Below are 22,562 nucleotides of genomic sequence, written 5' to 3'. Positions count from 1 at the left end.
ACTTCATGTCTCCTTTTTAGTTTGCATGACTTGCATGATGAGCATGTCAGTTCTGCACCTTATTTGCTTACAAATGCAGTTATGACATTACTGATGTTTCTTGTCCACGCAGTTTACAGCAGGTGCATCTTTATTTGGTTCAGGAATTTTAAATGAATTGCTTTCAGACAGAAGAAAAGCTACTTGTGAAGACATTTTGCTAATGGATTTTCAAATCAGTAGCAGAAATTTTAATTCGTTAATTCTAAACCTGTTAAGGTTTTGCTAAAATAAAAGGTGGTTTCATTTGCTTACATTTCCTGAACCCTTGATGGATTTTCTTCATACTTGGAATGATTCATTATGAAGCTAAAACAATTGTTTCTGCTTGTTGCCATTTGACCTTGGGGTAAAGGGCACTGTCAGATGGCATTTCTGTTTGGGTTTTTGTTAAAGTTGTTTAATTAGCTTATATTTCCTAATCCCTTTGGAGCTGGTTCATACTTGGGATGAATCATTAGACAATTCATTCTGTGAGATGCCTGAGTGCCCCATTGAATATGGGGTTAGGGTCACATTTAGAGAAAATCTGTGATAAGGTTTTGTTTGAAGGTTTTTCATTTGCTTGTATTTCTTAATCCACTTGAAGGACTTTGTTCATGCTTTGGATAACTAATATGAAGTTTGGATCAGTCATTCTGCAGCATGCTCACTCTGCCTTTTGGCCATGGTCACAATTTACTGGAATTCTTCAATCATGGACTTAATATGCAGGCTCAGGCTTTCTTGGTAGGTGTACCATATTTCTATCTATATTTAGATGACCTGAAGAGATTTTTACATTATTTGATTCAGGTTTTTATTTATGAAGGTTTTATTATACTTTCAGACAAACGTTTTGGGTGAAAATTTGTTAGTATGATCTTGCAAAAACCTGTTATACTGTGTATATGAAATTTTTGTTGGTAGGTGTACCATATTTCTATCTATATTTAGATGACCTGAAGAGATTTTTACATTATTTGATTCAGGTTTTTATTTATGAAGTTTTTATTATACTTTCAGACAAACGTTTTGGTTGAAAATTTGTTAGTATGATCTTGCAAAAACCTGTTATACTGTGTATATGAAATTTTTGTGCTCCCCACTACCTGCATTGGTGTCATCTTGATTTGGTCCTGTCCCTCGGTCTCAAGAAGCTTGTTGGGAAGATTGTGTGAAATCTTCTCAATGTAGATAAATGTAAATTGGCTAGCATATTGTATGTTTGTGTAATGATCTGAATATATTTTCAGGCGATAACTACAGTTTTTAGCTAACCTGTCCCTAAGGCCAAGTTAGCTAATGGTTGGGTCCTGCAACCATCATCTATGAACAGTTGCTTGTTGCATTATTGGAATCTATTCTGATCCAATTTCAGTCATTCTTGGAATATGGGTTTATATCATCAGAGTCTTAGACAAGTCAGTATTGGGTGAGATCCTTGCATATTAATGAGGTGATATTACATCGGATTGGTTAACTTTTGTTTACTACTCTGGAGGCTGCATTTCTAATGCAATCAAAAAAGCAATATATGTTTATATCATTAAGATCTCAGACAGGTTGGGTTGAGTCATATCCATGTGTACTAATTAGGTGACCTTGCATTTGATTGACAGAGCTTGTTATCTCTCTAGAAGCCATATTTCTGATCTGATTTTGATCAAACTTGAAACATGGGCTTATATCATCAAGCTCTTGGATGGGTTCGATAGTGTGTGACATCAATGCATTGTTAGAACTGTACAGCTATGATAAAATTCAGCTTTCCTGGGGGAAGCTGACTGACAAGTTAAACTCGCTTGTAGGAAATTTGAGCCCACCTCAAAATATGCCAACATACTGTTAAAACTAAAGTAAAGAATATAAAGTTAGATAAAATATGCATGTTTTAAGGAATTGGCATTCTATTTACTTTACAATGAAAGAAGTTTGTTTTCATTTGATCTCTTTTTGCATCTTAAAACCAATAATTAAAGCCATGAAAAGATACATGTAAGTAGTGCACATATACAGATATGTAAATGAGGGTTACAGGGCTTGAAATCAATGTCAATTCACTAACCCATGGTTAGTTCCTTTGCCAACAGATCACTAATACCCCAGCTGTCACTAATCCATTGAATCAGTGAAAACTACTACCAGTCACTATCATAACAGTTAGTCTTAAGTTGGGTGTATGAAGAAAAAAAACACAAGTCAGCATTCCCTGTAATGGTTAATTGATTGATTTTTGTGTTAAATGAGTACCTGCCAACATCCTGTGAAAGACCCAAATATGACCTAAGAAAGGTTATGATCTTGTGCACTTAATGCACTTAACATTTGTAGAAATGGGAAAGAGCACAGGGTAACTGATTTGATGATTAGCATAAGAACTTGAATGAATTGTTCCAGGAATCTCAGTGCAATGACATAATGGCAGAAGGATACATGCATTTAACGCAGAAAGTTGGTTTTATCAGAAGTAGAGCAATTTGCAGCATCTTTGAGCAAGAGCATCTTGGAGAAGCTTAAACATTAGCTTTCAGCATTTCATGAGTTTTTTTTTTTGATGAAATTAAAGTTGTTTTAAATTGATGCTAATAAATAATAAATGTTGAAATAGAAACTGATTTGGCTTCTGTCTGATTTTTAGCAGGATCAGTAAAATTTAGGTAGGATCAGTAAAAATTGAATTGTGGTGATCATGTGGGTTAGTGAAAAAAAATGTCTCAATTAAAACCCAGGAGTTATAATGCATATGTTGTTAGAAAAGTAAACACACACACACACACACACACACACACACACACACACACACACACATATATATTGATAGGTAGGTAATGTTTTTGGAAATAGCTAGAAAATTTAAATGAGGGAGAGATATTTAGGTAAAGGATCATGAACTGAAAAATTAAGCAACCAAGAACAGAATAGTGTTAATTTTAATTGTGTTTTACTATATCATAACACTTTATTCAATTAATTTTACTCATAACGTTTTCATGCAGATTTAAAATATCCATCCAGTAAGAAAGAAGGTAAAACTCAGTCCATCACTGAATTATTCCAGTATCTGTTAACTTACTTGGGATTTTTCTTGTGGGAATTGTTGAGTCCACTTACTTGCCAGCTTCCTCTTCTACGTATCATCTTGAATTCCTGGAAATTCTTTTTGCCCAGTAGGTCCCCAATATTAGTCCCATTGAGGACTCTTGTTTGCACTTTTTGGACTGTATCTTTTTCTTTTAGAGTGAGAACCTTGTTAGCATGATTATACAGAAACTGATTGACCTTGGCAGATCAAATTTAGGTGAACTGTTTTTATGCAAAGCTCCATTTTTACCTCTACTGTAGGGGCCCTGAGTGGTCTAAATCACTCACCGTTACTGATCATTGCCATCTCACTCCTGTCTGCGTGGGTTTGAGTCTCAGGTTCAGCCATTGTGGGTACGTAAGAAAGCTTGCCAACAGCTTCTCTTGGGTAGGTGGTTCTTTCTGGGGTTTTCCCAGGTTCTTCCCCCACCATTTATACTGACTGCCATGTGTAGCCTATCTTGTGCTGAAAAATGGCGTTAAACCCTACAACAACAGCAATCTACTGGTTATAGACTAGAAGAGCATATGAAAGGGTTTGTTGTCATATATCCATCCATTAGTACAGGTTTGTTATTGCCTCTTCTCCACAAATGTTGGAAGATTGCCATAAAACTTCACACACTCATTCATCCCAAGATCTAGTTGGTCCTAAAGGAAAATGATGTTTAGACATCCAATATGGCCACCACAGTGATCATCTTATTTAAGTTATTAATTTTGTCTTAGTTACTCTCTTGAATGGCTTGTTGTATCAGCATGGGGTTTTCACTAAAAGTTTTCCTATGATGTCTTGTAATCCTAAATGAAATTGGTGCCAATTTCACCACCATTATGTCCACAGGGTTCCCAAAATTCCAGGAAATCAGGAAAAATTCAGGAGAAAGATTGGTTTTTTTCTTGACCAGGAAAATTTCTTAATTACAAATATTGTTCAAAGTCATGGGAAAATGTGGAAATTTCAGCTGCCATTTGACTGCGAAAACAATGTATGTAAATGTGCTATAATTGAATGGTTTCAGATTTTTAGAGCTGCAGAGCTCTGTATTACCAATCTGCTTTTAGAATATATTCTCTTCTCACTTTTGGTGGTGATTCTTGATTCTTGTTATTGATTTAAAGGAAATTGTTTTTGCTTTAGAATATGAACATTATGGTGGGCTTGTCTAAGTCCATTTTGGCAACAGTGCACAGTGAGCTATCAGGTATTGATGGAGGCCTGAAAGTGACATCTGTGACACATGGCATGTTATTCTATTTACAGTTTAGCCTTTCAAAAAATGAAAGTTGACCTATGACAGGTTCATCTTGGACAGGCTGGAAAGTTCAGTACTGACAAATAAAACAACTGTAACCCAAGTCCAATTGCTGTATACCAGTAGATCATTTGGGTGCTTTCTCTAAATACTTTTGTTTTGTCAGTCCAAGCACTCTGGTGATCAGATTCCTCAAGTAGACCGGTTAGCCTTATAGTCACCTTTTCTAAAGTAGAATAGTGGCACATTGCACCAGCATGTCTGCCATGTGTGATCTCAGCGATAAAAATAAACCTCATCTTCCCCAATTCCTCTTTTGAATATTCAATGTAAAGTTTACCAAAATGTATTATGATAAATCTTATTATCATCTATAGTAACCTTTGCCACAAACTGCATCCCTCAACTTGCCTTGGTGGTGGAGTATAGTGGTATTTTTTGGTTGTGATATCATGATCAGACCTGTGCATGATCTAAGAATTTGTTAGCAGTGTACTTTTATTACTTTGGAATGTTCACACTGCATTGTTTTCTTATTTATTTATATGCTTTTGTTTATGTATGTGGTCTAATCAAGATTTTAAAGTAGTCCTGAAAACACTTCATGAATGATAAGTATGTTTTTGATGTTTACAGGCAGCTGCTAATACTGTCTTTCAGGCAATCTGTTCACTATTTTAAACTTTCAATGCAGTAACATGATTCAAGGATAAACTTAATGTTACAACATTTGGCTGCAAAAATTGTCTTCAGGCAATTCAGAATATTTCTCATGGTGCTATCCGATACATAAATGATAATTCTGATTTCTTTAAAAAGTTGAAAAGAAAACAAAAATGGTTTCAATTTTTTTATACTAACTTATACAATTAAGCAGAGTAATGTTGACAATTTTTTTCTGTAAATGTAAGTGAGTTACTTGCAATTTTGTAAGAATTTCAAAAGTTATACTTGTTTCTGGAGATTCATGCTGTGGTTTACTACATGGCCACATGTCTGATTCAGATGCTGTTGAACCGTCTCAAATAGAAACAGCTTTTGATTTTAGAAAAGCCAAAATGTTATTGATTCTATTCAGTAAAGGTCATAAGTGAACATTTAAAAACAATTTTATCCAGAACAAAATTGCAGTAAAGACCTGGATTTTTTTTTTTTTGTTTCAAAAAGTGGTGGAACTCTGTGTCCTGCATGGTGGCCATCTTGAAAATCTTTTGTTTTTGCTCCTGGATGGAATGTCATATTGACAAAAGCTTTTGCCAAAAGTCTAACTATGGGTTGAGGTCAAAACTTGGAAAATGCTGGGATAAAGTGTTTTACAAAGACATGGTGAGACACCTATTGTTTTAGATGTACTGTAATATTTATCTCTGGGTTATTTTTTTCTGCACAATTTATTGAAAATGGGAGGATTTCTTTATCCTGCACATTTCTTCATTTGTGCATGTGTGCATTTATTTTATATCCCTGCTTTTATAAAGTTATCCCAACACAATTTCAGACCCAGTTCAGATATATCATTTCATTGAAATAGATTGTAGAGGTGCACAAAAAGCTCCTAGTTGTAATCCACACCTAAATAAGGAAATATAGAAGCACAAAAGAAGGGTTACAGTAAGCTGGTTTCAGGAAGAGCCAGTGTGGGAGGAGGGGTCAGTAAAAAAACAACATAATGAACATGCTGCTCTTGTGCAGATTTTATTCTTGTGCCTCTGTTGTTTATCTTTTTCATATTGTTAATTATTCATACTTGCCATATAGACCAAATAATAATGCACAATAATCTATACAGAGGGTTATTATGGCCTGCAGCACTTGCATACATTGAGATGTTTTTCCAGCTTAATAATAGCACATACATTACAGCAGTCTTTGTTTCATACTGTAATGATCATAGACAAGTATTCCCAGACAGTGATATAGAACTTATGCTTTTTATAGGATGTGGTGCTTGTTATAGATACATAAATGAATGCAGTTGCATGTAGTATCAATGTTTTCTGCATGCCTACATCATGGGTTTCATTTTTTATTTTGGTTTTAAGCTGCATTTGGTTGTAGTTGATCTATCTTGAGTGACTGTTTTAGTGCTGGTGTTGGTTTTTGATGGGTTTTTGGCTGTTTATTGTTATTTTTAAAAAAAATGTTGCCCCTGCTCCAATTAAACTGAAACTGGTCCATCTTTTTTACATGCATCCTTATCCTTTGTGTCTGGTGTTATGATTTCATGGAGGGCAGATCTTCACATGCCTGGAAGAATTACCAGAAGCATGATGGCCATACCAAATCATAAGCACATCAATTTCTTAAAATCATATTTTTTCTTGCATATTTTACCATTTTATCCCAGAACTGTTTCAAGTTGACTGAAAATTCTCATTAACATTTGTGGAATACAAAAGTGCAGCTGTGACAAGTTGACTGTGTACTTGTTACTGAGCAGAAAATTCCAGTCATCTAACATTACAGGATGATGGTTATTAATACTGATCGAGATTTGGTTAGAATTGTATTGTTAACAAACAACATTTTACTGGCAGCTATGATATATATGTAGAGCTTAGCTATTCCACAGTTACCATAATTTGTTGAACCTGTCTGCAAGATATCTCTGATATGAATCATATTGAATTTTGAATGTAAAATATTTTCTCAGATGAGCTTATCATTGAAAATGACACATTCTATACATAAATCTTGTCCAGGCTTAGATACCTCTGGCCTAGAGAACTGACATATTGGGTATTTTCTGTGATCTTGAAATTTGATATGTTGATCCGGTTCATCTCATAAAATGACTTAAAAACCTAATCCTATTATCTTTTAAAATCCTGATTCTATTGGAACATAAGCTATCTTTGTCCATCATCAATCACCCTTACCTCCTAGTTTAGTTTCTGTAAGCAGCAACATGCCAACTGGAATAGGAATATTTTGAATGGTCCAGTTTTTGAAATTTCCCTTTAGTATTTGCATTTTAACTACCTATTGTAATTTGAATGTTTTTTATTAAAGACTTGTAAGAAATAACAACAAAGTTGTTTATAAATCCTGCTGTGTACCTGCATCTATTACATGCCTTCTAAATTTCTTTCCTGAGAAATCCAGTTTATCTTCCTAGAATCTCTTGGAGGAGCAGGGGCATTTATGTTCCAAGGGCACATTTCTAGTTTGTGTTTCTCCTTTCAGTTGCTCTCTTGGTTGTTGTTTGATCCCTTTCTGTGTTGATGGCTGTAAGGATGTGGTGCACATCTGCCCCAGTTGTCATCAACAGATTGCTCGCTGGAGCCGTATTTAGGGAGCCATTCCAAGCAGAAGTTGGATATTTACGCTACTGATTTTTGAGAAATTCTCATGTAGCCCACTATAACTTGTAATAGTTATCAAATCTACCAGATTTGCCATATATACTTGCTTATAGATCAGGTCCAACTCCAAACTCCATAAACCTAGATGCACAACCACATGTGTTGACAGCTCTGGGTCAGTGCAGTTTGTTATGATTAATCAGTAGAACAAACAGCATAGACCCTGATCTACCTGCACATTTTGTGATGGCAAATTTGGGTCTGTGTTTTTTGCAGTTGGACCTGACTTAAAAGAAATTTATGTAAGCTATTTTGTAAAACATGCACTCAGCTACAGATAGCATAAACCCAGATCAGCCTTTAAAGAAACAGAAAACATGGATGGCTCAAGAACTTTAGTGTTCATTTGAATTCATGCAAAGAACAAGCAACATAGACTGATAAGTTGGTGGTTTGTTCCATAGATTTGGGTCTATGCTGAATGAAGTTGGCTGGATGTTGTAAAGAAAGACAGTTATTGTACGCTTGTTTTATCGTCATTTGTAGCTTACTTTTATGCATCTGTCATGTAAATTCTATTTTTTTAATTTGCATCTCCAGGTTTTTATCAAACAGTAAAAAAGTGTGTGTGTGTGCCATTTGGATTTTTTAATGTGTCTTTTAAAAAAATTAAGTCATCTAGCAATGCTGTCTGCAGTGTGGCAGTTGATAGTGATATCTAGCACTGGGGCATCATGCCACAGGCATGCTGAGCACCAAGCAAGGCAACTCCTAGTACCATTTTTATGTCTTTGGTTTGACTTATCCAGGGTTTGAACCTGCAGCCTCCCACGTCCAAAATGGACACTCTAACCACTTCGTCCACCATTTCAGTCGAAAGTCAAAGTAAAGATGGTATGGTGTTTTATGACACAACAATATTTTGAAGATTAAATAAAAAGGCCAAAATTGTATAAAATAGTTGGCTGAACAGATACTTCTGCAAATTGCAGAAATTTGGTTGTTTGGTTAGGGATTTGCATTGCATTATTAACATTCTTTGGGAATCACTCGAGAATTTACTTTTTTTTTTAAACTGAAATACTTCACATACTAATTGTATATTTGTTTCTTTAAAACCATTGCTTTCCATTCTGAAAATTGCCCATTGACACAAAACAGAATTTTAAGTTTAGTGATAAATTTTCATGTTTTACAATAAATTCTTAATATTTTCCGTTCTCAGCTCATTTAGTGAGTTTCTCTTGCTGCCTCCATGTTTGGCAATAATTCACATCTGATTGAGGATCAAGTTGGTTAATTGTCTGATGGAATCCATGATATGCATATTTGATTAACTGATGCCACTCTTACCTGATGGGTCACTGGTTGAGAAAATGTAATGTAAAACCTGTCTGATAGACTCAAAGTATATGAAAATTTAGCTAATAAAAAATGGGGCCCTAGATGAAATATGTAAGTGAAAGGCTCAGAAATACTGTTCTTTATGATTAGGTCATTCCTTCTGTGACAGTGAGTTTTTCTCTGTTGCACTATACATGTACCAGCGTATTTTGCTGTGCTACAGATTTTTTTTTCTTGCATACTCTGTTGGTAAGCAAGCAGGTTTTTTTTATGCAGGAATACATGTATATAAATATATTACCAGTACTGGTCACCTAGTCTTAAAGCTTGTCAGCTTGAGTTCACACTAAAGTTCAAAATTGACTTTGTCATTAGTATTACATTTGTTAATTGTTACAAAGTAAATAGTACATATTTAGTAAAGAGATACATCTATATATATATATATATATATATATATATATGGCCACTTGGAAATCTCAGATATTTTAATTTGTTTGTAAACTGTCAAATTTTAGTTTAAGTACACAGAATCTGAGGAATTTAGTGAATGGGGGCCCTTAAGTGATACACTTGGCCAAAATTTGAATCAAACACTGTGTTTATCACTGTTATGTGCACCCAGATGAATAGCATAATGCACAAGTAGATAGTACCCAATCTGTTGACATTAAAGTTTTGCTTTGATACAGTTTGCCTTGACTGTACAAGTAGATAGGACCCAATCTATTGACATGGAAGTTTTGCTTTGATAAAGTTTGCCTTGACTGTACAAGTAGATAGTACCCAATCTGTTGACATGGAAGTTTTGTGTTGATAAAGTTTTCCTGGACTGTACAAGTAGATAGCACCCAATCTATTGGCATGGAAGTTTTGCTTTGATAAAGTTTGTCTTAAGTGATGCATTTTACCAGAGCCTCATGGCGGAAATCTCGTGGAGAAATGCAAAAATCTGGTTCATCATCACTAAGACCATAATTTGCTGGCATATTATGTGATTGCAAATTTTGGCTCTACAGTTTGCAATTGGGAAAAGGTTATACACTGTACAGAGATACATATGGTAGCGTCCTTCATGTCTTGTTGATAAATATAGCACCTGATGGCAAATGATCAGAGTTCATGTTCTGGCAACCTTTGGAATTTCCAGTCAACTTAGTATCTTATCAGATAAAGCCTTGAAAAGTGTGTTAGGGAGGTTTAGCTTTAGTAACGATATGTTCCGAATGATATAGTATTCTGCCAGTTGTTACTAAAATATTTATTTTTCACTAAATCTTCTTTATCCTCTTTTTATCTTAGTGTCATAATGTATGCATGCATTCTTTCCTACATTGGTCCTATTTTACCTTGCTATTGTGATCAAGAATGCATTTATTATATTTTCTTCATGACTTCCAGTTTGCAAAATGATTTTATCATAATTCATCACAAGGTGTAAGAGTACCCAGTATTTGCACACAGACAAGAATGTGACCAACTTTTCAGTGAATGGATGAAGATAATAAATTGACTTTAAATTACAGTAAAAACAAAATGTTCATATTGGTAGATATAAATACACTATACACTCGTGTTGTATGTATACAGCGACCCAAATACAAACAGCATATATATTGATTAGTTATAGCAGGATTAGGTCTGTGCTATTTATAACTGGTCATATGATGTAAATGAGTATAATCTGAAAATATCTTATATTGGCTTCTTAGACTTGTTGTATTTATGATATTGATTGCAACATTTTAAATACACCAAGAACAAGGTTCCTATATGATATTATATAATAAATACTTCTTGCCACGTCATTCTTGTTTATCTTTTGTGTTTCTTTTCTTTATACTATCAAACTGTCTTGCAATTCACTTATTTCTGAAGCTCTTTTAATCTAAGCATGATTTGTTACAGCTTTATCAGGCTGTTTGTCTTTCTGTCTGTCTATCCGTAGCAGATTTTCCATGTATGATTTAAAGATGTTTGGAAGTAACCATGGTAATCTTGAATATTAATCCTGACTCAGACCTGACTCAGATGTTTCATTAGATTTCTGTCATTTTACATATATATATATATATATATATATATATATATATATATATATATATATATATATATATATATATTATAAAATTTAGTAGTTTAACTTTTCTGCTTATTTAATTAATTTTCTGTTACACCTGTTAAAACAATGTACACCTTTTCATAGTAATCCTCATTTCCATCCATCCTTTTGTCCATCTCGTGCACAGCTAGTCCACAGTTTTTAACTGATTGCCATGAAACTTGGTAAATATTATGGTCATCATTTGTAGATGCCCAAGTCAATAAATTACTTTGCTACTGTAATTAGCTTACCTGCCAGCTGGACCAAGTGAGCTTATGGTATTGCCCTGTGTCCATTATGCCTTGTCCATCCTGGATTATACAGTGTGTGTCAGTCTCAACAACTGCTTGTTACCATCCCCGGGCGAGTCATACCAAAGACTTATAAAAATGGTACTAACAGCTGCCTCGCTTGGCACTCAGCATTAGGAGGTTAGTGTTAGGACTTTTCAGCCTGGTGTCAGGATAATGTGACTGGGTGGGACATATTGCTACTTGTCTGCGGCATGATGTCCCAGTGCTAGACATCACTATAAACTGCCACACTGCAGACATCATAGCGATATGACTGAAAAATTGTTAAAAGCTACATTAAAAATCCAAATCACACACAACACTGCTTGTTACCACTCTGAAGTCCATATTTTTCATCTGATTTTAGTTGAATCGAGAATATGGATTTTGTCAAAATCTTGGATGAGGTCTGTAATCATCAATTACTGATCTCTGGTGACCATAACATGCACTTCCCCACTGAAGTCTTTATGATCTGCTCTACCTCATAATCCTCAATATGGCTGCAGTGTTTACCCACATTTCTAAACATGTGCACAACATATAATAAACAAAATGATGCCATTTAATTGAAGCAACTAGAAATTCAAATTTCACCTGACCCGATATTAATTTCCTTATTTGTCTTATCCTAATATTTATGGATGAATAATTCCATTGCATTGTTTCAAAATTTATGTCTACCTGCTGGCTAAATTTATAGTTTTTATAAAAGACAGTTTGAACATTTCCTCACAGAGGAAATAGAATGTGGGATGGAAAGGGCAGTAGAATAGATGCCTATATTGTGCAGAAGTACCTTGATGTCATGTCAAGGCAATATTTCCCCTCTTGACCGCTTCCCCCCCCCAACTGCAACCAAAATTTTTCAAGAGGACATTAGTAGAAATTAAATACTTTTTAAATTTCCAAAAACAAGCACAAACATACAGAATTTCAGATCAGACATTAATTGCAGAAATGACAAAAGAATCGTTGCTGATAATGTCCTGGTAAGTCTTAAGAACTTTATCACTCTTTCTGTCTCTCTCTCCAAAATTGATGTGTCCATTCTTTTGCCTATGCATTGAGTATTTGTGACTTGTTTTGGGGGTTATTTTTGTCCTAATTTTGGTCTTCCAGTACAAACTACTTTATCAGTACCTACTATTACTCTCCTTATGTGTCATTTTATGATATTTATGGCTGATGTTATTGAAAGTAGTGCTATAATGATTGCCTGGAAAACCATTTATGCTTTGAGCATTAGCACCTCTTTCCCCACCCCCAACCTTGTAATGCCAAGCATGCTGAGCAAATGTATAAGTAAATTGACAATGTGGATAAACTTTGTCTCTACAAGTTTTTTCTCCAAAAAGAAGCTTTTTTTATGGGGAATGTATACAAGGAGCTTGTTCCAAAGAAAGCAAGACATACCTTTATGTCAGCGTAAGTCTTACAAATCAATTATATCACATAAGTTTCATTATATTTTAGAAGCTTTGATATGCTATAATTCTTGATAGTGTATGATTTTCTAAACATTCATAAAGCTAAAGTGTATAATTTTCCAAACATTCTTAAAGTATTGTTAAAGTGTATAATATTCAAAACATTCTTAAAGTATCATTCAAGTGTATAATTTTCCAAACATTCTTAAAGTATTAATCAAGTGTATAATTTTCCAAAATTCTTAAAGTATTAATCAAGTGTATAATATTCAAAACATTCTTAAAGTGTCATTAAAGTGTATAATTTTCCAAACATTCTTAAAGTATCACTTAAGAGTATAATATTCCAAACATTCTTAAAGTACTGTTAAAGTGTATAATATTCCAAACATTCATAAAGTATCATTAAAGTGTGTAATATTCCAAACATTCTTAAAGTATTATTAAAGTGTATCATTTTCCAAACATTCACAAAGTATCATTCAAGTGTATAATATTCCAACCATTCTTAAAGTATTATTAAAGTGCATCATTTTCCAAACATTCATAAAGTATTGTTAAAGTGTATAATTTTCCAAACATTCTTAAAGTATTGTTAAAGTGTATAATTTTCCAAACATTCATAAAGTATCATTAAAGTGTATAATTTTCCAACCATTCTTAAAGTATTATTAAAGTGTATCATTTTCCCAAAATTCATAAAGTATCGTTAAAGTGTATAATTTTCCAAACATTCTTAAAGTGTCGTTAAAGTGTATAATTTTCCAAACATTCTTAAAGTATTGTTAAAGTGTTTAATTGTTTACACATTCAGTTGGACAAGTAACTAGTACATGATTGATTCCTTTGTATACACCTACTACCATAAGCAATATTTCAGAATATCTCTAAAATATATCTATTAGTTGATATCTATTTGATTGTTTATTTATTACTTCATTCTTTCTGATTGATGAAATCCCCACTAAGATAGCTCTGGGTCTGCACCATCAGGTTTTTTAAAAATTTTATTTATCAGGTAATGATTTTTGTGAATGTTTGTGTTTGGTAAAATGATCAATTTTGACACCCAACAAGCAGTGATTCATTCAAGATGACAATAAGATCTACTTCCTTAATAACAGTAGTGCTTCAATTTTTCTCTCTCACTATAGTCTTACTGACCTGTTGATATTACATGATCTTCTGTAGGGCTGCATTGTTTACCCAAATTTCTAAATTTAAAACATACTCAACATACATTGAACATAATGATGCCATTTAATCTCACTGATTCGAAATTCAACTACATGAAATATTTATAATGCATCTTAATACTTAATTGTGTGTGCAGGATGATATTGTTCAGTCCACAGTGAGTATGAAAATGTGCAGTGGCATGCAAACTTGAAATGTGTTTCTTTACAATAAAATGCTACTTATCAAAGGGTCTCTTTATCAAAGGGTCTCTTTATTAAAATATTTTTCAAAGGGAGATAATTTAGTGTAAATAAATTGTTATCAGCATTATCAGTAAATCAGCCGGCTGTGTAATGTTTTATAAGATGCAGTAAAACAAATTCTCATGAACTTCAACTTTGTCATAGCTTGACATATTCAATGTGAAAATCAGTTCTACTTTAAGAAAATAGTTGACATAAAAATCATATTAAACAGTCTCCTAAGCAAAGATTTAGAAAATATATCGCTTGAATGGGTAGTTCCAGCTGTCACATGCATGTTTGCTAACACAGTGACAGATTTTGTAAACATTTGCAGGCAGTAAACCTTGCTAAACTATTTACAATTGTCAGTATTGTAGTTTCAATCCTCAGTGTGGGCTGAAGGAAGCAATTAATAAAACAACAGGCAAGAAAACTTTGAAAAATAGCATAAAAATATCTGGATATTATTTTGAACAGAAGCAGGCAAGAAAACATTGAACAAGGTTAGAAGCAGACCTTAAAAAAAATTCATTTTGGCCTTAAAAACCTAAAGAGAAACCAAAAAAAACAAACTAAAATTAAAACAAAAATGATGAAAAATGTACACTTCCCCACCCCAGCCTAATGGATTTTTTGTCGGACTAGCCTAGCAGTCATGAAAGCATGTAAATTAAAGACCTCAGGTCATTATATTCTGTCATTCATTTGATGGAATCATAACGGAATATCGTCGTTGGATCATCAGCATTAGCATTGTTAGCTTCAATCTTTGTACAGTTCAAAGTCAGTTTGGTTCAACCTCAAAGCATACTTGAACCAAATTTTATATAAACATTATGACCACCATTGGAGATAATTTTGTAATTTCTTTGTGTCTTAAACTTCCAAAAAGTTTTAAAATCTTGAAAAAAACTTTTAAAAAAGCACTCCAATTTTAAAATTTAATTTCACACAATTGAAAAATAGCATGAAAATGGGTGGACATTATTGTGAACAGAAGCATAATATACTATATGTTCATGAGGTGATGTCTTGATCATGCCATACAAATGTATCTCTCTCTCTCTTTTTCATGTACCAACACATGTAAATTATGGTAGATACACATCAGTGGTCAGATCACTACATGCTCAGTTTTTATGTAAAACATTATGTTACCTTGAAAGACATGAAAAAACTGAAAATTTTAAAATGAAAAATTTGGGCTCAATGTGCTAGGACTGGAAGAATATCTGATGTATCAGAATTGGGGTCAATTCCATATGGATACCTGTATTTTCTCAATTCTGCAAAAACCAGAATTTTCTGAGAACTTGTTGTTGATTTTAATGCTGTATAAACATTAATGGCTATATCATACCAAGGAAGTTATAGAGATATGTGTCTTTCCCAAGGATACAGATAGGCAGCCAACCCTGGCTGACCTGGACAGATATTGAACCCATGGTCTATGGATTACAAGTCTGGTGCTTTACCACAGCACTTCCAGAATTTTCTTTTATATGTCAAGATAGTGGAGCTGGTCAACTTCCTGTTTTGCTAAAAGTGAGGAGTTATTGAATAATTTCTTATCTGATAGACCAGCATGATCAGTTTGTTTCATGTTTAGCAACATAAAGTTTATTTCTTGATAGCATGAAATAGTTAAGCCTGGATAGTCCTTTAATACATACTTTGAAAAGATACATTATAATTTAAAATATGTAAATTTTTCAGCTGCGACTTGGGTTGTTGCTTGATCCCATTCTGTGTTGATGGATGCAAGGACGTGATCCACCAGTGCCCGAACTGCCGCCAGCAAATTGCCCGCTGGAGCCGCATGTAAGGTGTGTATCAGATTATAAAATCAAGTACAGTTGAAGTCTATTGCATTAAACATATCTACAACTAGAATATATGGAATAACACTAAATTGTCTTTTTGTAAATCACATATTTGGCCAAGAAAAATTATCTCCCTTAATCAAACAATTGAAAAATAGCATTTATGGATTGTTTGTACTTTTGGTAAGGACGAACTCTATTGATGTCAGGGTCCAAAGGTTGAGGTCATTGGCTGAAGGAAGAATATTGGTTTTTGCACAACTACAATAGTTTTACATTACAAACCTGTACCAACTTTTATGGATGGCATGCACTTAGACTAAGGAAGAAGCCGGCTGAGTTTGGGGTCAAAAGGTCAGAGATCAAGGTTGCTGTTCCTGAAGAAAATTCCAGCTATCATGAATGAGTACTGAACACTGGGAAGGTGCATAATGTTCTGTTCATGGTACTTTTATATTGTGCTGAGCAGGGTGACCATATATCAGAGTTCACCTTTTGAGAGGGAGACATTATAGTAACATTGGCCGGGACAGATATGTTCCCATTCCACTACTACCAGCACATATTGGAAATCATCCTGATTTTTTTATACATCTTTAATGTGCATGCCAAAAATGTACATGGCCAGTGGATCGCCTTCACCACTACCCTTATCAGCTCTGGTGATGATATTTTTATCAGGAGAGTCACAGAATAATGTCATTGTTATTTTGGAATGAATACATTTTTAATTGATGTTACATTCTCTGTATTATATCCAAAGAATAGCAAACATTAACAACAACAAGAAGAAAGCTGTGACATTTCTAGGTGTTTCGTCAAAGTTTGATGGGTGTTTTTCATGATATAACATTGGTACATGAATAAACATTATTATGTTATCAGTTATGATTAGACAAGCTCAAGATCTGTATAGGAACCAGAAGAAGAAGAAAAATATCCTTCGTATCTGTTTATTTCATATTTTTTATGTTCTTTCAGGTGATTCCTACAGCCATGTGATCAAGTGACAGAATAACAAGGAATCCCTATTACAAGCCTACATAGCATTGGATAAAACTTTTGTAAAGATCAATAAGATAAAACTAGCACAAGTCAGGCACTGTACATAGATGACTAAATATGTCATTGTTAACTAATTTCTATATTTGTAGACATAGGCATCAACTTGTTTACATTATGTTCATATAATATGCTTATTTTGGTGATTTATCCTTGTGTGACTTTGTATTGAGCAAATAATTTTATATTTTTTCTATCAGGTGAGACTGACCAATTAGTGGAGACATTTATGCACTTGGAATGTATCGTGATATAATTACATTTTAAAGCTTCAGTATGTACAGTTTTCAAGCAGATTTAGCGCATCTCTTAAAGATGGCAAATTGATGAATAATTAAAAACAACAGGAAGGAATATGCAGAATGTGAGCAAAAGAGATAGATGTAGTCTTGCTTAGATATTAATTGGAATGATCATCAGATAGGCAAGTTGATGTATAAAAACAAACATTTGTTTTCTTTTACTAATTTGCTGTAGGTACTTTACTTAAATTACCTTGACATAATCAAAAAAACTACTCATATTGTTGTGCTATAAGACTCCAAATAAGGAAATGTAGTCTTGCTTTGTGCTAAGTTGGAAATAGAATGATCATCAGATAAGCAAGTTGATGTCTAAAAAAAAACAATTTTGTTTTCCTTTACACATATACTGTATGTACTTAACTTCAATTGCCTTGGCACTAAATAATCTATTTGTGTTGTTATGCTATAAGACACCAAACAGAACCAGTGTGTGCTTCATTTTGCTACAGAAATACTGGATGGTCCACATGCACATATCCCACGCCAATGAAGTTGGGAGGTCAAATGTAGCATTTTGCCCATTCATTTATGCATTCATTCCTTTATATATTCACTCATGAAAATTGGCATGTTGATGCATCTTGAGCAGAGTGAATAAGCTGTAGCAGTGCTAACTACTAATGCTAATCATTGTATCCTAATTTTCATGTTGAAGTGTTTTTGTTTTGGGGTTTTTTCCAGCCGTTCATGCATTATTCTCAATATCTTGGACCATATTCCACCCCTACCCATAAAAGATATTATGTTAATTCATCTGAACATGAGTGACACAACCATACCAAAATTTGGTAACTGACACAATTTTTATGCTTTTGTAAGTTCTAGCCATTTGTTATTTCACCTGCAATATCTTGGACCCTACTTCGTCCAGCAAAATAATTGATATGGATTACATTGGTATTTTCACCCTGTTCTCCACTCTTCCGTTAGCTATGCAAGAAATTAGGTCACTATAGCCACAGTTTCATGCTTGTGTGATTTGTGTATTGGTCAATTACATTATCAATATATTGGACCATTTTCACCTAATGGCATTTGCATAATGGAGGCATCTTCAAAACAGTAACACAGCATTGCGAAATATAAATCACTGTACTTGAGTAATTTGTATTTTCAGCTATTCTCTTGTTAAGCTTGTAGTTTTATTGTGCCCTATTTCACCTACACACATGAAAGTTAGTATGTAGATCCATCTCGGTGAGAGTAGCTCAGGCATAACAACACTATATCACTATGACTTAATTTTAATATTTCAGTGACCTGTGTATTTCCAGCTATTCGTTCATTATACCCTCAATATTTGGACCCTACTTTACCTACACATGAAAACTGATCAGTGGATGTATCTTTAGGAGAGTAACTTGACTGTATCTATCTAGGTTACTGTGACCTAATTTGTATGCTGATTATTTGTTTGTATTTTCAGTCAGTTTTACATCCTCTGTATCTTTAATCTTATTACATTTTGTTTCAGCCATGCGCTGACGAAACTGTGTGTAGATGCATCTTTATGTGTAGTACGTACATTTACAGTAATATTGTGCCTTCCATATCGGTTCTTCAAAAACCAGTCTGTATGTTCTTAGCTTGTTCAGATTTGCTCCTGTTGTTGAGGGGATTCTGCACCATGATAGAAATAATGGTCGTTTTCATTAATTTTCACTTTTGCATTGAAAATTTATTTAAAATGTTTTGGGTATATTCAGTCCTTATGTTACCCAAAAGACCAACATAAAACTGAAGATGAAAATGTGATATTGGAAGTAACTCCAGTTTTTCTACAAACCATACAAGATGACTACAGTCTGTTCAACAAACAAGGGATAATTTGTCTCACTAGGACATGCAATAAATTGACTTCTGAAAATCTACAAGTCTTTTGGGGGGATTGGGTTGTAGAAATAGGCAAAATTTTAGTAAAAATGTACAAGATATACCTGTTAATTTGCAAATTATACCAACTTTCTAGTCATTTAATGAGATGGGCATAAAGTCATGAAACAAATATAAAAAGCATTCCCTCCCAGACATAGCTAATGTCAAAAGTTTTTACAGATTTGAGAGTATTTTTTCCAACATTATCAGAGCATCAGTTATAAAATATTATTCAGAATCTGTGATCACTTTCCATTCTTATAAACCAGATTTGCCCCATCAGAGTAACAGTCTCTGATTAAACTTGCAGATACAGCTACTATATGACTATTATTACAAGTATACTGTATTTCATTCATAGGCAGCTACCTCAGTCATACACTATGGTTGAAGACTAACTGGAAAAACGTGCTTTGCTATCCAACAACTCATAAACCTGTTGAGAGTGACCTACCACATCATACAATGTTTAGAGTCATAAATATGGTTACTTTATTATAGAATCAAAGGATGTGTTAATATTTTTAACTAATTTGTTTAGAATAGGCACCATGAACCATCTGATAGGATTTTTTGGCAGATGGCTTTTGTTAACAAATTCGGGTTTTGTTTAGTATTGGTTTTTAACAGAATTAGATTGTGTGCTGTGTTTACCATGTGAATTCTAGCCACTGTTAGACATAAATGGATGCAATGACCAATTATAGAATCATTGCATTCTTCAGTTCTTGACACTTGCTTTTCTGATATGGGGGATTTCCCTGTATACATAATGAGCTAATAGGCGGAACTTGTTACCACCCTAGAGATCCTATATTAAATCCAGTTTTTAGTACATTTGGTAAATAGAATAGAGTCATCGAGATGAGCAGCAAGTTTTTATTACGACTAAAATATGCACCTAGTAATGAAATTCAGTACAGTGGAAATAGTTCTCCAATCGTATGCAATGCAATCAATATTGTTTTTCCTTTAATATATCTGCCTTGGGAGAAGGGAAGCTACCCATTATGACATGATAATTACAATTTTATGTTACTGAATTCTTACTCTTTCAATAATTTCAAACCTGATTTAAAATAATATATTTTAGAATGAAAAGTGCTTAAATTGCAATAGAATAATTTATTAAAATAAAGAAAATAATACACCTTTGTGATTAAAGTTTTAAACAAAATTAAAACTGAAGGAAAAGTTTGAAATAAAATATTGTTAGAAAATATAAGAATGACAAGAGAGCATGAACTATGTTAAGTGTTTTGATATGGGATCAGAAGTTCTTTATACACTTATGTATATAAATGTGCGTTGTTTTTTAGCATTGATTTTGATCTAATAGAAACGTATTTCTCAGAAATCTACATGTATTAATTTATTTGCTGATAATTGTTTCTGAAAAGTTAGTTATATCTGGAATATTTTTAGAACTGAGTTCTATATGTTTTATGAAATAGTGTTTGGCTGTCACTAGTATTGCCATGCTAAAGTCTCTGAAACATCTGTTGATTGTGCATTATGTTATGGCATTTTGTATGTTCAGTGCCATTACTCAAAATTTCACATTTATATATTGTATTATAGCTTTTAATTAATAAAATGTCGCAATGATTTTCTCCTGAAACACTAAAAAATATTAAGATGAAAGAAAGTCATGATTTTAAAAAAAAACTGAATTATAATTCAGTTTTGTATGAAAGCCATGTGACTCTGTAAACCACGAATTGAACTTTTGGCTCTACACTTTTAAAGATCATGGATAAATTTGATTATGAGCAAAAGACTTTGTATATTCGTTAAGGTCTTTGTCATTGGAAATAAATTTAATGGACTATAGTAAGATTGGTAAAAATGTGATATAAAATTTTGTGGAATGGTTTACATAGGTTGTATTCTTACAATTCTGCATATGCCTGCTCAATTAAATGGTTAAATTTAGTGTTAGGGTGAACAATATCAGGTCTACATGGGTCTCTTACACTATTTCTATACACATTGGTTGTTGAACATTTTGTGGAAAATTGTATGTGTATGTAGTTTTATTTTTTTGTGTAAATTACCTAAGGTCATACTGTAAATATTCAAAAGAAATGTAATCCATGTTTTCTAATATTCTGAATTTGTTTCCCATGTCATCATCTACCACTAAGAGCTATTTACATCACTTTGTCATGCCACCTAGTGACAAGTTAAAATGCTACATGTTAAGTGAAAAAAGTGACTCTTTAATTGCGTATTGCTCTGTTTCATGTAATAATCCTAAGTACGCAGAATATTTGTATCACTTTTTGAACCTCCTCATAGTTTATATGAAGGATTTGTTATTTAGAGTGCAGTTATTGATTGTTCTTTTATCAGTTTTATTTCTGAAATAAGTTTTACATTTCTAATTGCATGTCATTAGATGCTACATATCGACTTGCAAGTGTAGCTGGGAAGTTTTAGGGAGTGGAAGGAAAGTTTGAATTAGTAGGTAGTAGTCCATCTTTTAAATACAGATTAATTGCCCCTTTGTGCTTGTGCATTAACTTTCACTCCAATTTTATGCTTATTTTAATAAAAATGTCTGTATCATATTATGTCAGATTGATCTGATACTCCATTCTAGATAAATGTGATTCAGGTAGATGAAATTTTCTACAATCTTTAGCCATTTGCTTTCTTGAAAACCTTTAATTTGTTGGAAAATCTTAAATTCATGTAATGTTTAGTGACATTGAAGACTTGGCTTATGAATCACTGCAGTGGAAATAAATCTAGTTTATAATATATATAACGTTGAATGCACAGAATGACAGAATCAGAGTATTTTGCATAAATATACCACAGTATTACATAAGGAGTCCACTTTTGTAAAATGTATGATTACAGCTCAGAATGATGTGATCAGTATATTATGATGTCATCTATATGTTATTAAACAACAGAAGATTGATAATTTGATTTTTTTTTTTACATGTAATTGAAATTTTAGTTTGTGAATGTGAAATTGCATCATTAAATCTTTACAAAGTAACTTATTTTATATAGTTTTTTTTTAAACCTGCTGGTTGAAGATAAGAAAGTATATCTGATGACCATCATCAGGGATCAGGATAAAATTTCCCCAAGCACTCATCCTTGAGACAAGGGACTTACAAGAGTTACTTGTCCCTATCCTCGTATACTTAACATACTTAAGCACTTACACTTTTACTAAAGAACCTTAGGTACTTGATGCAGGCTTGATACTAAAATGGGTC

General features: G+C 33.2%; 1 protein-coding gene across 9 annotated transcripts in view; it reads left to right on the top strand.

Moving 5' to 3' along the window:
* Window positions 1–22,336, top strand: part of LOC149802558 (lipopolysaccharide-induced tumor necrosis factor-alpha factor homolog) — a 98,807-nt gene extending 76,471 nt beyond the window's left edge. For 8 of the 9 annotated variants that reach the window (XM_089951817.1, XM_089951813.1, XM_089951814.1 and 5 more), the window contains 2 exons: window positions 15,975–16,084; window positions 17,063–22,336. In XM_089951817.1, coding sequence (XP_089807943.1) covers window positions 15,975–16,083 — 109 coding nt within the window. In that variant the 3' untranslated portion in view covers window position 16,084; window positions 17,063–22,336. Of the gene's footprint in view, window positions 1–7,544; window positions 10,816–15,974; window positions 16,085–17,062 lie in introns of those variants that run through there. The other variant, XM_089951809.1, reaches the window with a different exon arrangement.
* The last annotated feature ends 226 nt before the right edge of the window (window positions 22,337–22,562 follow it).

This window comes from Sinohyriopsis cumingii, chromosome 3, assembly GCF_028554795.1.
Source record: "Sinohyriopsis cumingii isolate HCF-2022 chromosome 3, ASM2855479v2, whole genome shotgun sequence".
Taxonomy (NCBI): Eukaryota; Metazoa; Mollusca; class Bivalvia; order Unionida; family Unionidae; genus Sinohyriopsis; species Sinohyriopsis cumingii.
Note: the sequence above shows the minus strand (reverse complement) of the source record. Positions and strands in the feature narration are given on the sequence as shown.